This window comes from Phallusia mammillata, chromosome 4 (assembly GCF_965637545.1).
Source record: "Phallusia mammillata chromosome 4, kaPhaMamm4.hap1.1, whole genome shotgun sequence".
NCBI classification, from domain to species: Eukaryota; Metazoa; Chordata; class Ascidiacea; order Phlebobranchia; family Ascidiidae; genus Phallusia; species Phallusia mammillata.
The window spans coordinates 22,712,176-22,727,035 of record NC_137255.1 but is presented as its reverse complement, the minus strand read 5'-3'; the positions used below and the strand labels follow the sequence as shown (position 1 = coordinate 22,727,035).

Genomic DNA, 14,860 nt, shown 5'->3' with positions numbered 1-14,860 from the left:
CAGGTACAGTACAAGAGTTAAGACATTACTCGATGGAAAGAGGAATTAAAAAAAGTACAACAGTTAAGACATTACTCGATGGAAAGAGGAATTAAAAGAAGAATATAAAAGTCACGGCAGCGGTTGACAAGCTTTGAAAAATTTACACTTAACAACCTACTATCAAAATCTGCTTTTGTTTACTTCGGGTATACTCGCCAAGGTAGAGTAAACCCGGTTGCTCACTGCACAGTGAGACAGCGTAATTCAGCATCTAAGCAAGTTTAAAACACCAACAAGGAACTGCCCTTGCAAAAAAACGAAAAACAAACATCACGGAGAAATCTACTCACGTGAGGATCACGGATAACGAATCTCATGATTTCCTTCCAGTTTTTATCGACGGTTGTAAAAAGTCTACCTTCTTCCGGCATCTGCTGCATGATGTCCTCGGAGCTGAAGATCGGCTCAAGGTACAACCACTGAGCTTGTACTTTCAACCATTCGTCAAGTGTGTCCTGGATGTTGATAAGCCGCTCTTCCCAAACCTATGAAAGAGGGATCGGAAATCGGCTTTTAGACTATCACTATAATCATATCAAGACTCCAAAAGCAACGAAATGGCGCTGGAAAAACACTATTACATCAAACATCCCTGTCTACATAAAAAGAAACTGAACATATCGAGTTGTTTTACGGCATCATATCTCAAATTTCCACCTACGAGCCAGTAGGGATGTGCCAAAATTGTAAATGTTCTGTTCGGTCGAGCACCGAGCATCTCAAGTTAAAGCTCGGTGTATTGTGACGCCAGTCACGTCATAAGTATTCTTAATTCCACGCTAGTTTTGTAGCTTTCCAAGGTACGTACTTCACCAGCGGCGTGTTATGCTGTACAGGCCCCAGAAATGTGCGTTATTTCAACATATGACGCATTTAATAAAACAGTGATTTTTGTTTTTGGATACCCTTTCGCACACTTATTTCTAGGGATGTGCCAAAACTGCAAATGTTCTGTTTGGTCGAGCACCGAGCATGTTACTTTAATGCTCGGTACTCGGCCGAGCACACTCGGTGCATTATGACGTCACAAAAAATCCCCTTTCTACGCTGTAGCTCTACAGTCTACAACAGGGGTTCCCAACCTTTTTTGCTGCTCGTACCCCTTTGTCAGATCAGAGCATTCTTCGTACCCCCCAAAAAATTCTGATGGAATATATTGCTAATTTATTATATTGCTAAATTAAATTGCTTTTATAGCTTAATTAAACGTTAAATATTTTACTACATATTTTATCCAAGAATAAAATTAGGCCATCCTATTTAAAAAGTTCTATTCTAGACTTCTAGAAAGAGCAGAATGGTAGTGACAGTTCATTTAATATAAAAACAATGAGGTGTCCGCTTTGCCCCGCATGCCGTTTTGCCCCGACTACCCCTACTTTCTCCAGTTCTAGAGGTGGATAGTAGACCGTTTGTAGCAGATTTACAGCAAGACTTCATTGAATGCCCCCTTTATCTGTGTATTTCCTTCCTAACATTGTGCTTTGTTGTTTATTGCTGGCAGCAAGTAAAAAAGCATTGGCATTAAAAACAAAGACCGTAATGGCATTAATTCACTTACAATTCCAAAATAAAACTGAACTGTGAAATTTGTTTAAAAAGCTGTTCTGTGGCCCAAGCATCTTCGTACCCCTTAATGTTTAATCTCGTACCCCTTGGGGGTACGAGTACCCCCAGTTGGGAACCCCTGGTCTACAAGGTCTCTTACGTCACCGGCGGTGTTTTATTAAGCAGTACATGCCCATAAAGTACGCGTTTTTCCACCATCTAATACATTTGAAAAATCATTCGTTTTTGTTCATAGACACCCCTTAGAACATTAGTTACGTATGTTAGCAGGGCATGAATATGCAAATTTAACGCTCGGGTCAGCTTGTGCAACTGCTCGGCCGAGCACCGATCATTAAAAACAGCGATGCTCGGTACCGAGTACTCGGGTTCTGGCTCGGCTCGACTCATCCCTACGAGCCAGTTAGTTATTTGTGAGAACAAATTGTTGATTGACCCAAGGCGTCAATATACATCCAGTCAATGATTTTGCCACGCATGAATAACTCTTCTTACCGATGCCTTGTACAACGTGCCACGTTCGTTACTTACAGCAAGAGTAAGGCTTCACAGGGCCTTAGGCTAACCAGCATTTAGTTGATATTGCGAGTTTAGTAGGCACAACAGGTGCTAACAGAGAGGTCAACACAGTCTACCGCCAGATGGCGCATTTGTCGCCGAAAGGTGTCGCAATATATTTTATATTATAGGTCCCCTCTAAAAACGATCCTAGATACGCCACTGTACTGACGCCTTTATTGCCATCTCTCTTGCAGTTTGTCAGCATTGGTCCCTTCTGCTTTGTTTTTATCGGCACTTTCTGGTTTCGCGGACTGTCAATGGTTTCGTATTTAACGTTATAGCTTTTATGTTTCTTTTCGTTGTTCTCTTTATTTAATCTAACGATGTCTTCTAAATAGGCGATAATATTTCTTTTTATTTCAACAAAGAAAGCACTATACCTTTGTTTCGTCCTCAAACGGGGTAATGAAGGGAGATCCCCTCATGGTCTGGGTTTTTACGATCTGATCGTCCAGTGTCGTCTGAATCTCGTCCAACGACGATAATATGGACACCCCGGAGTCGCGATATTCCAATGTGTTGAAGCAAATCTCACCCCAGTCCTCTTTCATGCGAGCCAGAGCTTTTTCAAGTGAGAATTCCTAAAAACGTACGATCCTTTTAAAATCTTGATTAGCCAGGAAAGAATATACAGGCAGGTGGCTATATTGTAACGCGTGAAGTAATTAACCAATCCACATTGGTTAATCCGGATCTTCGTCAAATCCGGCTAATTGTTAGGTGCAAAACGCGTCTGAACTAACCGAGGTTTGGTTTAATTTGACATTGGTCACATAAAGTCTAGTATTTCTTTTAATAAAGTTAAGGACTCTGTTCGTGAGTAGTTTGTTTACTCAGGTGGTTACAGTAATTGTGTGTAGAACTTTATTGAGAGCAGTTTACTAGTATTTGTTAAAAGCAGTAAATCCATGTTAAAAAACGAAAACCGTGGTATCAACTATAGCAGGGGTCTCAAACACGCGGCCCTCCAAGGGTTTTTGTGCGGCCCGCGAAGTAACTTTTAGAAATTGTGTGTTTTATTTAGGCGGAATACCCTGTCAAACCATTGAGTTTACATGATACAATCATTCTCTGGTAGTGTCACATTCAACGTTATTTAATAGCATGATCGAAATAGCCTATCTTTAGAATCAGCAAATGCGATTGTAGCGTCATTGTATACCATTGTTTCCGCACAAAGCAATAAAGCACAGTTTGGCTTTTTCTCTTTTTCTCTACACTGTATATTTGTTAATTATTGTTAATTATTACAATAAAGTTATTGGCATTAATGAACAATTACGCAATATCTTTGTTGTCATGTTACACTGTAACAAATGTTTCGATAATGCGGCCCTCGACGTGCTCAAAAGTTTGTTTTTGGCCCTCAAATAAGTTTGAGTTTGAGACCCCTGAACTATAGGAAAACGTGGTATCAACTAGGAGCAACTCCCAGTATAGTACCTTCAGCACCACGTTCAGAATTTTGTGTCAAGTAATTTACCTTGCTAGCTGCGCCACTGATTCCTTCGAACTCAGCCATGAAAGGTTCCAAGTTCTTCTTTTGCATTTTTCGGAGCGTGGTTCCTGCGTCGGGTGTCAAATCATCCCCGTATATTTCCGACATTTTCACCCAATGACGTGCGCGTATACCAGGGTTACACATTGTAGAAATCAACGGAATGTTTTCCTAATATTTTAAATAAGGTTATGGTTAGAATTTAACCTAAAATATACGTTTTGGGATTGAAATATGCCCACTTATCTTCTAATTACCAAAATCGGATACGAAAACTGTAATTTTAAGTTGAAATTGATTTTTGAAAAAAAGTGGTGTGAACCTTGAAATCTTTGACGTCATCCATGATGGATGAGCACAATGCGAGAATGACGTCTTTTTTCTCTTCTCCTTCCTCCTCATCCTGTCCTATCTTCCTCCTCCGAGGAGCATTCTTTCTTTTCTCTTCCTCGAGTTTCTTCTTTCGGGTTGTGAAACTTTTGTTTGCTACACACAAAACAAACTTTTTGTTGAAACATGAAACGACATAAGGAAATAAATGAAGGTAAATGTAAAACAATGTTAACCTTCTTTCATTTATGTTTTGGTCCCCGTTAAATGCCACCCAAAAAACTTAGATTCTAATGTTCAGTTTTTCATGAGGTGTTATTGTATAAAGATATCGACTAAACTCTAAAAAACGGACACTTGAGGTTCCAATTAGTACAATTCCACAGTTTAATTCCCAAGACGATTTCAAATATAAAAACAAACACCAAAGAGTACAGAGGAGATAGAAATTCTACTGAAAAGTGGCGCAAATCGCATTCGCAAATACTTAAAAGAAAATTGCTTGCGGCTAGGGCCATAAGGGTTGGGTGGAGGCTTAGTCATAAAAACAACAATAAACCCAACTTTTATACTTAGTTCCTAACATTACCCCAATCTCATTGTTAATTTAAATAACTGTGCTATTTACGCCATTTATCTGTATTTAGAAAACCTTGTCTGTGGTAAGTTCTCTTATATTAGTAGTTTTACCTAAGGGTACATACTTGTCGCCTAATTTACTTACATTTGTATATTTCTCTCCAGAATTCATCGACCTCGCCTTCAATCACCTCACTCTCGAGTTTCATGAATTCTCCGTCCATCCACCTCTTCTCAGCCTTTTGCCACTTCAACACAGTGCTGTACAACTTCTGGAAGGGCTCAATCGATGTGAGAATATTGTCCACAAGGGGATATGAAGTCTGGTCCCACTTAAAGAGCGCCTCTTCCTGAGAGAGAAAATGTGTTCGTAAATTATAAGGTTCGAAATACTTGAGTTGTTTATTTCGCTTTTAAAAAAAATTAAGCGACACAATCGCAATGGAAAAATTACCAGGTAGGATATAGCTGCAAGACGTTGAAACGTTACGGAAAGCAAAACAGTGGAGGGCACAATTGGTGGATAATGGCTGAACGCGCTGCATCTGTACCGTATTACAAAGCGTTATGACTGGACTTCACATGAAAATGTGATTGGCGCATGGTGGATATACACAACTGGGGGAGGGACGTTGGTGGGACCAGTCCAGGGGGGCGTGAAACTAACCACCCGTGTTAGGGAAACAAGGTGGGGTTCGACAGGAAAGAAAACCACCGAAAGAAACCCTGCCGGATAAGTTTGTGTACATAGGGATTGAAAATCGTTATCTAAGAAAAAGGTTGATACATGGATACTATGGTACGTCAAAGGTAAAAAATATTTGCTTATAGCAGTGGTTCTTAACCTTTTTATAACGGCCGAACCCCTACGATATTCTTCAGCCTTTGGTCGAACCCCAAAGTTACATCCTACGTTTTTAACCCATTTTGTTTGGTGGGTCGTAATTAGTTTTTGTTCAAACGTAAACAGTTACTGTTTGTCATTTTGTTAAATTCTGACATCATAACTTAATACAAGCAGCTTGTTTCATGATTGCTTTAATTCCGGCAATTTTTAGTTTTTACCAAGATGAAGCATTGTATTTTTAGCATCTGTCACAAACATGAAAAACATGAAGTAATAAGTTTTTGCTGCCAACAAAATTTTGTTGTTTTTCTGTTACGAACAACGCGAACAATGCTCTTTGTGAAGTCAAAAAAAAAGAAAATAAAAACCTTAGTGCAGGGGTGCATAACCATTTTGCTAGGATGGCCGCATCGCAGATTCTTATTTCACCAACAGCCGCCATTTACCTGCTTATTTTTGTTTTAAAATACTTGTTTTATATCATGTATTTACCATCTGATAGCGCCCCAAAAGCCCAGATTAGTTTCTAGCTCGGTGCATAGATTGAGCTGCACAGCGGGGGAGATCAGTCGAGTTTATGATGTCATAATCTCTATTGTGATGTTTTGTTCGCATTATTGGCACACAATATACTTACAAAAAGTCTGACACATATGGTTGTTAGGCTTGCGATACTCTTTTTAGTATCATAAAAACTGTTTAGAGCAGTTTAAAACACCCCTGCCTAAGTTTAACCTTCCAGTGTTTTGATATTGAGCAAATACCAATTGCCGCTTTTGAGCGACTACAGACCCTAAAATTTGACAAAATCGAGTATTTGTATTGTACTTCAAAAAGACCTTCGTCGAACCCCTGATCCGGCGTGGTCAAACCCCGGTTAAGAACCACTGGCTCATAGCGATGGCTAGGGAAGGGACAAGCCGAGCCAGTACTCGGTACCGAGCATTGCTGTTTTTAATGCTCGGTGCTCGACCGAGCAGTTACACAAACTGCCCCGAACATTAAATGTGCATATCTATGCCCATGTATACGAAACTAGTGTTCGAAAGGTATATCCAAGAACAAAAACCACTGTTTTTTTTAAATGTGTCATATTCGAATAACGTGCATTTCTGGGGTTTGTACGGTCTAACTACTCTAACACACCGCTGGTGACGTAAGGGACCTTGGAAAGCTACATAACTAGAGTGGAATAAAGAATGTTTGTGACGTCACAATCAATGCACAGTGAGATGCTCGGTGCTCGACCAAACATAACATTTGCAGTTTTGGCACATCCCTAGCGATGGTCACACATTTTTCTCGTTCATAAAAACTAAATTCATGTCAGTACTCGCCAAAGACCACGTAATTTTCCACAACCCACATAATAGAAACTGCATGTCCTCATTTTAAAGTATTGCTGAACCTTGGTTATGACAAAAACAGGCGATACGAATGTCCTTTTACTCTTTGAAGTCGAATATCCTCCATTATACATTACGGTATAACGCTGCAGCTTCGTATGACAGCCGTTTTTAGTTTCTTTTTGAAGCAAAAAAATGTATAAGTAAAAAAAACAGAACCGCCTACCATTGTACAAAAAAAAACACAGCAGTAACCAATCGGAACGCACCTTGTTGATGAAGGATATTTGTTCTTGTGCTTCTGCAAGTCGTTTCTGTACAGTCCTGGTATCATTCACATATTGTTGCATCATATCGAGTTCACCACATTCCTCGAATTCGCTCGCTCGTCTCCATAACTTGTTCAGTTCCATCTCGACTCTCTCTCGTTTCTGTAACAACTCTTGCTCGCCAGCCTTCTTCGATTCTTCCACAAGCTACGGTAAAGAGTAACACAAGATAATATAAAAGAGAATCTACACGGCAATAGGGATACGTGTGCAATCCTAGTGAAGAATGTCCCGGAGAAAATATTTCAACGTTGAATTTAATCGAAACAATACAAATATTTTCAAAATGCACATGTTTGGTATAGATAAATCTGTGGGTGTATGAAATTTGAAGCCCATAATCCCGGGGTCGGCAAACTTACGGGACGCGTGGCAACGTTGGTGATTTATATGACACAAACCACTATTATATATAGCACAAACCACTATTACTCAAAAAAATGTTGGCACGCGAAAAAATTTTCATAAAAAATGAAAAAAACTTTTATAAAAATTTATAAGAGGAACGTCATTTTTGCGTCATAGTTTAAAATCTTACATCGTCATTGCGTTCGAATATGGGTTGGATGTTCTTAGGCCACGTCATCACAGCGCTGTTAAGTTCCACATCCTCCTGTGTGAAGATCGTCACGTCCAATAGGAAATTCAATCTCTTGTGGCTTTCTGCAATCCTCTCCTTTAGCTCTGTCACTCCTATGAAGAAAACAAAAGTAATTTGAGTAAACAATGCTCGGTTCTAAGAATTCTTAGCAAGAAAATACAAGCGTGTGTATCAGAGTTGTAAACGGGCCGGAATTTTGTGTCCGAACCCGAATCGTTTTTGGAAAGCCCGTTCGGGCCCGAAAGTTTGATTGACAGGCCTATACAATATTAGGTCAGGTCCAGCAACTGGCTCCTAGCTAGATAAATTTATTCAAAAAAATACTGACACAGAGTGTAAAGTCATGCGCGTTTAAAGAAACCTAAACCCGAACCCGGACCCGGACCGAAACCGGCCCGAAAAGCCCGGACCGACTTACAACTCATGGTGTGTATAGCATCACAAGGTTTCGACATTTAATGCTGCCGTCGTCAGGTAAAATAAAACCAGAAGGGGTGTAACTGAGTACCACACAACAGAAAAAAGGAGCGACAAAGTTACAGATAAAAGCAATTAGGCGGTGATAAAAAGGATTCAAATTAGAGATATACGCACGCCTGTACCCGAGGCATTTTTATATTGGATTCTGCAGAATTTGGTACATTCCCATGCAAATTATACAAAACATTAAAAAATCAGAAAATAGAGACCTAAAAACTTTACATTAACACACTAATGTGTCCTGTCGTATATCTTTCGTACATGTGCAACTTACCAATAGTTCTTGCTTCTTTAACGAAATCGATCATATTTATCATTTCTTCACTGTTTTCTGGATTCTTCAAACATCGCTGTTTGATTTGCTCAAACCGATGACAGATCCTTTTAAAATCAAACCATATCGGCTAATTAAAAAACTGTATACTGTACAAACCCACAACAATAATTCACACAAATGTAGAAGGAATGCTTTAAACTATTGTACAGCTCTGCCGCTTATAAAACGCATTTCCGCAAGTTTTATAAAATTGTTATTCGGTGAGCCGCAAAAATAACCTGAGTTAACGTTGTAGCTGCAGCGCGTTGAAGATCTATTCACCGTTTGTGCACATTACTTGTTGCGCTATACAACGTCCTAAGATTGCGTATTCATTTCTAGCAAGGCAATTACGTGTTTTAAGCGAAATTGTGCTGTTACCATGTGTTTCACCTGGAGAAATAAACTCAACTCATTTCAAGTGCACTTACTCTTCGTTGTCAGTTCTGTGGTCGTCGGTGAGTCGATCAAGCAACGTATCAGCGTGTTGTTTCGCGTAGTCCACTAAACCACGCTTGATGTCCTCGCAATCCAAACGCACCTGCAAAAAAGAATATTGCTATGAGTGAAAAAAACGTTCGTTTGCCTACAGACTGTTTCACGCTAGTCACTTTACACAGATTTTTTTTAAAAAGGTCTAAAGTATTACACAGTTACAACAGTCAATCCAGACCTGACAATAAAAGGGTTAAACCTGTATTGCTCATCATACCATGTAAAACCAGTGTCCTGTTTTTTCTGTTAAGATCACAGAAGAGCTTGCCAAATAATCAGTTAACCAATGGTGAGCAGAAACATATTTAGACTGTTTTTTTTACATTTTGTTATGAGATAAAATCAGCATTTATGCTGTTGTTTCATTATAGCAAAGAATAAAAAACTCAAGTTCGAAGTTGACTGGGAAAATGTATTATCAATAATACAAGCTTGTTTAAGACAAACTGCAGTACTGGAAGAAAAATCACTTGCCATATCAAAGTGTACAATGCTGTCAAGGTCCATGATCTCAGCAGCAACACCACGGAATTGATCAATATAAGTGCAGTAGTCTTTGAAGGAGTGATCCTCAGATTTGAACTTGACAATGTCGGCAGCTGCCTCGCCATTTACCAGATAACTGTATTTTTGAACTAAAAAAAGAAAACAAGCACATTAATTTAGTGTTATGTGAACTAGGACAGGCAAAAAAAAAAAGGAAGTTTTTTATGTTATGTAATACTTTTCGGCATGCTAAAATTGGCAAAAGTTTGTTTCAAAACGAATTAAACTTGTATAATGAAAACATAAAATAAAACACCATCTGTACATTTTCTATCAAAAAGATAAACACAAATCGGCATAAAATTAGTCAACAACAAACCCGAAAATAGTGTTGTCAAGATTACAAGTATATGATGGGTGCTTATGAGATGTGTCCACCCCACTTACCAAAGAAGTCCATATGTTCCTGGACACCTTCAAAATTTTTGCTGACCGCCCTTCGCAAGGTGACCTTCACCCACTTAATGAGATGCTCTGCAACTGTGGTGTCCACATTGACAGTGGACGAGGAACCAGACAACCATGACTGGACAGTGGGCACACTGTGCATGCTTCCACTGATTGTGTCGCCAACAACCAGAATGCATTCTTCCAAATCCTGCATTGGGTTTATTTTATTTCGCTTGGTGAAAGAAATCATTGCAAAACAATACAGAACCCTTAAAAGTTTTGTGTTCGACAGGACTTAGTTTAGAGATGTGTTACTGCTTTATAAAGTGGAAGTATAAGTCAGTTGTAATAGCATGTTTGCGATTATTTTTTGAAACAAGATCATTTTGTTCACACTTAGAAGCAACTGGTAAATCATCTTGAAAGTAAGATTTTGCCAATTATATGACAAAAACCACAATTTTTGATGGGATGCAAATTTTTGATGCAAACTTTAACAGTATTTATAATAGCTCTCTTTCTGTGGTGTTAAAAAAATAGTGCAACTTTTTTTTACGTTCCATTGTATACTATATACTGTACCTGTGCACTGGGATAAAATTCCATTTTTCCTTCATCAAATGTAAGTTCCATTTTGAAAATGGGAAGTTTAAATTTGTTTTCCAGATCAAAAAGTGAAACCCAATGTTCAAGAGACCGTGCAACAAGATCTTTCAACTGTCATACAAAGCAAAACAAATTATTTATTAATTTAAAGCAAAACATGCAACCATATATATATTGTATTAGGTTTTTTAATTTTTAAAAAACTTGTTTTTTGTCAATTTTGCGGCAGAACATGAGTTCTATAGCCTTAAGAAGCAATATAGATGTGCCGTGCATGAACCGTTTCATGACAAAGGAAGTCTTGCGACAACATATCACATATCTGCTGAGAGAGTAACATGAGACAACGCTATGGCATGTTACTGGTAAAGGTTAGATTTCGAAGCTGTGTGTGTACGGTTAAACATGATATTCATGATTTTGTCTCGACAAAACAATCTTATTATTCCTATGTTCCAACAGGGGCACAAAATGTCTCCTAATTAGGATACCCAAGTCATAAAATGAACTGTAATTTAAAGTAAAAGAATCATCCATCATTGCAAATTAACACATTAAATTTAAAAAAACAACCCTTAATTTTTCTGTATTATGAAAGCTTATGTCATTTCAAAATGCTTTCAAGACCATTTCATAAGTTTTCAAGACCATTCAAACCATGGTCTTGCATCTAAGAGCAGCATTTAAAAGCTAGATCTTATTTGTTACCCGGAGATTTATGTTTTATACAAACCAATACTTTACCTGGTTGGAGATAAGGGTAGTAACACAGCAGTAAAAAGAATCAAGTTTGTCTTTTTTAATCATCTTGAATTTCTGGTCGTCACTGAAAACATTGATGATCCTGGGATACCACCTCTGCATCAGTCTGTCTTCTGCCTTCTCGCATTCGATTGAAACATGGTTGCGCAGATGCTCAATATCAATGGGACCTTGAGATCTATGTTTAAACATAAGAAATATAAAAATAACAAAATCTAAACCATGTTCAATTAAGTTTTCTAGTTTGTCTACTCATGACTTTTCTTTGATTTTACAGCGACCCACATATTCTGGTGGGTGAGATTGACATTTATGATACATACAAATGTGCTTTCAAACATTGTCATGCATGCCACATTGCATCATCAAGTCTTAAAACACCAAAATGTTTGTATTTGAAAAGGCAAATATTTTGTGGCATAGTTTGAAACTTTCTGGACGCTAGTGTGCAGCAGCAGTGGTCTGCACCATTGCCAAATTTCCAGAAAAAAACTTTCAATTTTCAAAATTGTGTACAAACCTTTATATACAAACCTGAGCAGAATTATGTATATTAAAATTAAGCATCATGCATATTTATGTAAACACACCTGAGGTCTGACAGATCAACCATAAGAATTTTCTGCAGATTATTTTGACACATTTGCAGGACAGTTTGCATTGACTGATGAGTGATCCACAAGTTTGCAGCGATTTCATTTCTAGCTTTGACAAATGTGTTGTGCCAAGGACTGGAATAATCCACACCCCTGCAATTTGAAGCAACATTGAGTAATGTATCCTATAAAATTCTAGTCTGCCCATTCAAACAGTACTAAAAAGTACAAAACACTTCTGTACTAACAATAAACAGACAAGCTAATATATTCATTAAAAACATAAAGTTTTAATAATACTAGTAAAACATAATCAGGTATTGGTTGCAAAAGACAGCTAAAAATGTCCAAATGCTTAAACATCTATGTGATCTTTAAGGCTACTTTGACAGCTTGCTAAATCCCAGAAAGTACCATGGAAGCAGAAATGGGCATTCTACATTAAGTTTACATCAAACAACTCATCAATATGTATTTCAACTGTGTACAAGCATTACATGGGTCAAGCAATGTACAGCAAACTTACGCAGGTTCGGAAGGTGGCGGTCCTGCCTGTTCTTCATCCAAGCCCTTCACTGATGGTTTCAGAAGAACATGTTGTACTAAAAAATAAACCTTATTATAGTATGGTGTAAATCATACACCCAAGAAAACTTCTAAATATAGACAATCCTAGATAAGAACAATTGAACATGCCAAGCTTTTGTTTGTTTATTAATTTAAAATGCATTTAACGACCATGTTTTTTATCACCACATAAAATCACCAAAAAACTGCTGATAAACTATGGTTGGAAATTTAGTATGAAACAAAACAGAATTTGTGATTATCTGGATTGCAATTAACTCGAATCGTCTGTATACCATTCTTGGTCTTAAAGGCTACCATGTGTTCCATTTCTACAAACCTAAACAGGCAAAAAGGCTGTTTATTTACCCATTGACTTTTTGGCACTTGATTCAAAATCTTTTTTGACTTCTGTAAAGATATCATCAATAAGTTCTTTCTGAGCTTCGGACTGTTGGAGATGCTCAGGCACTTTTTCAAGGATTGATTTGAGCCAATGTTGTTGTAGTGGAACCACTGGTCCAGATTCCACACATTTTTTCATGTACATGTACATTTGCTAAAAAAAAGGTTAAATTTTTTGCCACTCACTGAATGTTCAAAGTCACAGGTAACTTACCCTTCTACGTCGTTCAACACTCATCATCTATAAAATAAGATAATAGGCATGGGTTTTTCATGGCAGAATATTGGTTACAAAAACAAAGCCAGAGGAAAGCATTTTCACCCCAGCATACATTTTTGTGGAAAATATAAGTTAATCGTAATGCCCAAATTTTAACCATTTCCGAAGTCATTGTAATGTTGACTGTATTATAATGTATTTTCTATGTGTACATGCTTTTTGGCAGTTTTGTTTCAAATTTGCACTGGTAAGATAAGTTTAAATCATTTGGACAGTTAGGCACTTACAGCACCAGGCATGGTGGGTTCTGATTTTTTGCTCGGTGATCGACGGACATCTTCAGCTGTTTCTTCAGCTGCTTGTTCTGCTTCTTTGATGCTACAAACAAAAAAATATCATATTTGACTTTAAATCAGTGGTTCTCAACCTTTTTTATCGTTGGGCCAAAACGTTTTTCAAGTGGACAAGGAGCTGAAAAAAAAAATTATAAAAGAATGTAGGATAACAGCAAACAACAAGAATCTGAATAGCTGCAAAAAGCCCATTGATTTTACCTTATGAGACACAATACAATAAACAATTACATTTGTACATAATTATCCTCAGTAATAGATTGATTGGGTTGAATAATGATAGTGATTAAATATGCTGCATTATAAACTTTTAAAAATAGCAAATTCTTGGAACATCGATAGCTTTTATGGTAATAATAATTTTTGTGATTTTCAGAGGTCTGGTGAGGGCTTCAAAATAAATAGTTGGGAGCCATGTGTGACCCTGGGAGATGTGGTTGAGATTCACTGCTTTAAATGGTAATATTTTGTTACCATTTATTCTACTATTTAAACCCAAACCCTGAAGAAAGCAGGCCAATCACACATTCAAGTTAAGTAAAATGACTGTTTTCACACTGATAATTTACAGTGCTTTTCAAAACTACAACTTTAAATGTGCACAAATTTTACATTAAATGCAAACAAAATGAATGTTTTATTTCCTACATGATGTTGTTTAGAACTTGTTGGTAATGTTTGCTTCTTCTGTATGTCATCAGCTTGCTCTTGGAAAAATCGCGACTACCTACGCCACCGGAAGCCATTCCATTTCGCACTGGAATGGGAGAAAGTCGGGTTCGGTTAGAACTTTTTGTTGTGTTTCCATTGAGCAGTGAATTGGACATTTTCTCTTTTGATGAAGATGCCATATTCAAGCAATCACAGACTTAAAGTTTACTTTAACATTTGTAACAGTGTTTGTTATTCTGTTGCAGTTAGCTGTAACACAACCAAAGAAGTACACATAATAATATACTAATTTCATAAAATGATTTTAATTTATTAACAAATACAGAATACTCATTAGTAGCAACAGGCAGAAAAGCCATGCCTCATTAATTCTGTTTGGTGCTACAACTGAGCATAGACCACGGAGAAAACTGGCATATATGTCAAACACTTATTCATATCAAGCAAAATGGCAGACAAATTGAAATTCAAAACAAAACCTTCCGGTTTTTTAACTGATACACAACAAAACACTTATACTTTAATTATTGTGCGCTTAGCTCAAATAACGTAAATATTTACACAAAATAAAGCTGTTTTGATAGCACCAACATGGTTTAACCTCTTTGTTTTATGTAAGTTAGATTACAAAATAGAAAAAACTCAACTCAAACTCAAATACAACTTTTTCGTATGATCCGTTACCTTAGTAACTGAAAAGGAGCTCTTTTGTGACACCTTGTGGAATTTTGCAAAAGTGCAATTTTTTTA

At 37.4% G+C, this 14,860-nt stretch overlaps 1 protein-coding gene across 1 annotated transcript in view; it reads right to left on the bottom strand.

Annotated features, from left to right (window-relative positions):
- The window catches only part of LOC145222928 (dynein axonemal heavy chain 12-like), a 47,624-nt gene extending 33,269 nt beyond the window's left edge, over nucleotides 1-14,355 (bottom strand). The window contains exons 1-19 of the mRNA XM_080089175.1: nucleotides 14,087-14,355; nucleotides 13,373-13,463; nucleotides 13,080-13,106; nucleotides 12,830-13,019; nucleotides 12,420-12,495; nucleotides 11,888-12,046; nucleotides 11,280-11,475; nucleotides 10,512-10,646; nucleotides 9,927-10,137; nucleotides 9,468-9,628; nucleotides 8,930-9,039; nucleotides 8,457-8,563; nucleotides 7,640-7,794; nucleotides 7,042-7,248; nucleotides 4,725-4,929; nucleotides 3,993-4,156; nucleotides 3,656-3,841; nucleotides 2,553-2,753; nucleotides 333-527 (exon numbers count right to left, since the gene is read on the bottom strand). Of these exons, the coding sequence (XP_079945301.1) occupies nucleotides 333-527; nucleotides 2,553-2,753; nucleotides 3,656-3,841; nucleotides 3,993-4,156; nucleotides 4,725-4,929; nucleotides 7,042-7,248; nucleotides 7,640-7,794; nucleotides 8,457-8,563; nucleotides 8,930-9,039; nucleotides 9,468-9,628; nucleotides 9,927-10,137; nucleotides 10,512-10,646; nucleotides 11,280-11,475; nucleotides 11,888-12,046; nucleotides 12,420-12,495; nucleotides 12,830-13,019; nucleotides 13,080-13,106; nucleotides 13,373-13,463; nucleotides 14,087-14,289 (2,979 nt within the window). The 5' untranslated portion in view covers nucleotides 14,290-14,355. The remainder of the gene's footprint in view (nucleotides 1-332; nucleotides 528-2,552; nucleotides 2,754-3,655; nucleotides 3,842-3,992; nucleotides 4,157-4,724; nucleotides 4,930-7,041; nucleotides 7,249-7,639; nucleotides 7,795-8,456; nucleotides 8,564-8,929; nucleotides 9,040-9,467; nucleotides 9,629-9,926; nucleotides 10,138-10,511; nucleotides 10,647-11,279; nucleotides 11,476-11,887; nucleotides 12,047-12,419; nucleotides 12,496-12,829; nucleotides 13,020-13,079; nucleotides 13,107-13,372; nucleotides 13,464-14,086) is intronic.
- Between the last annotated feature and the right edge of the window lie 505 nt (nucleotides 14,356-14,860).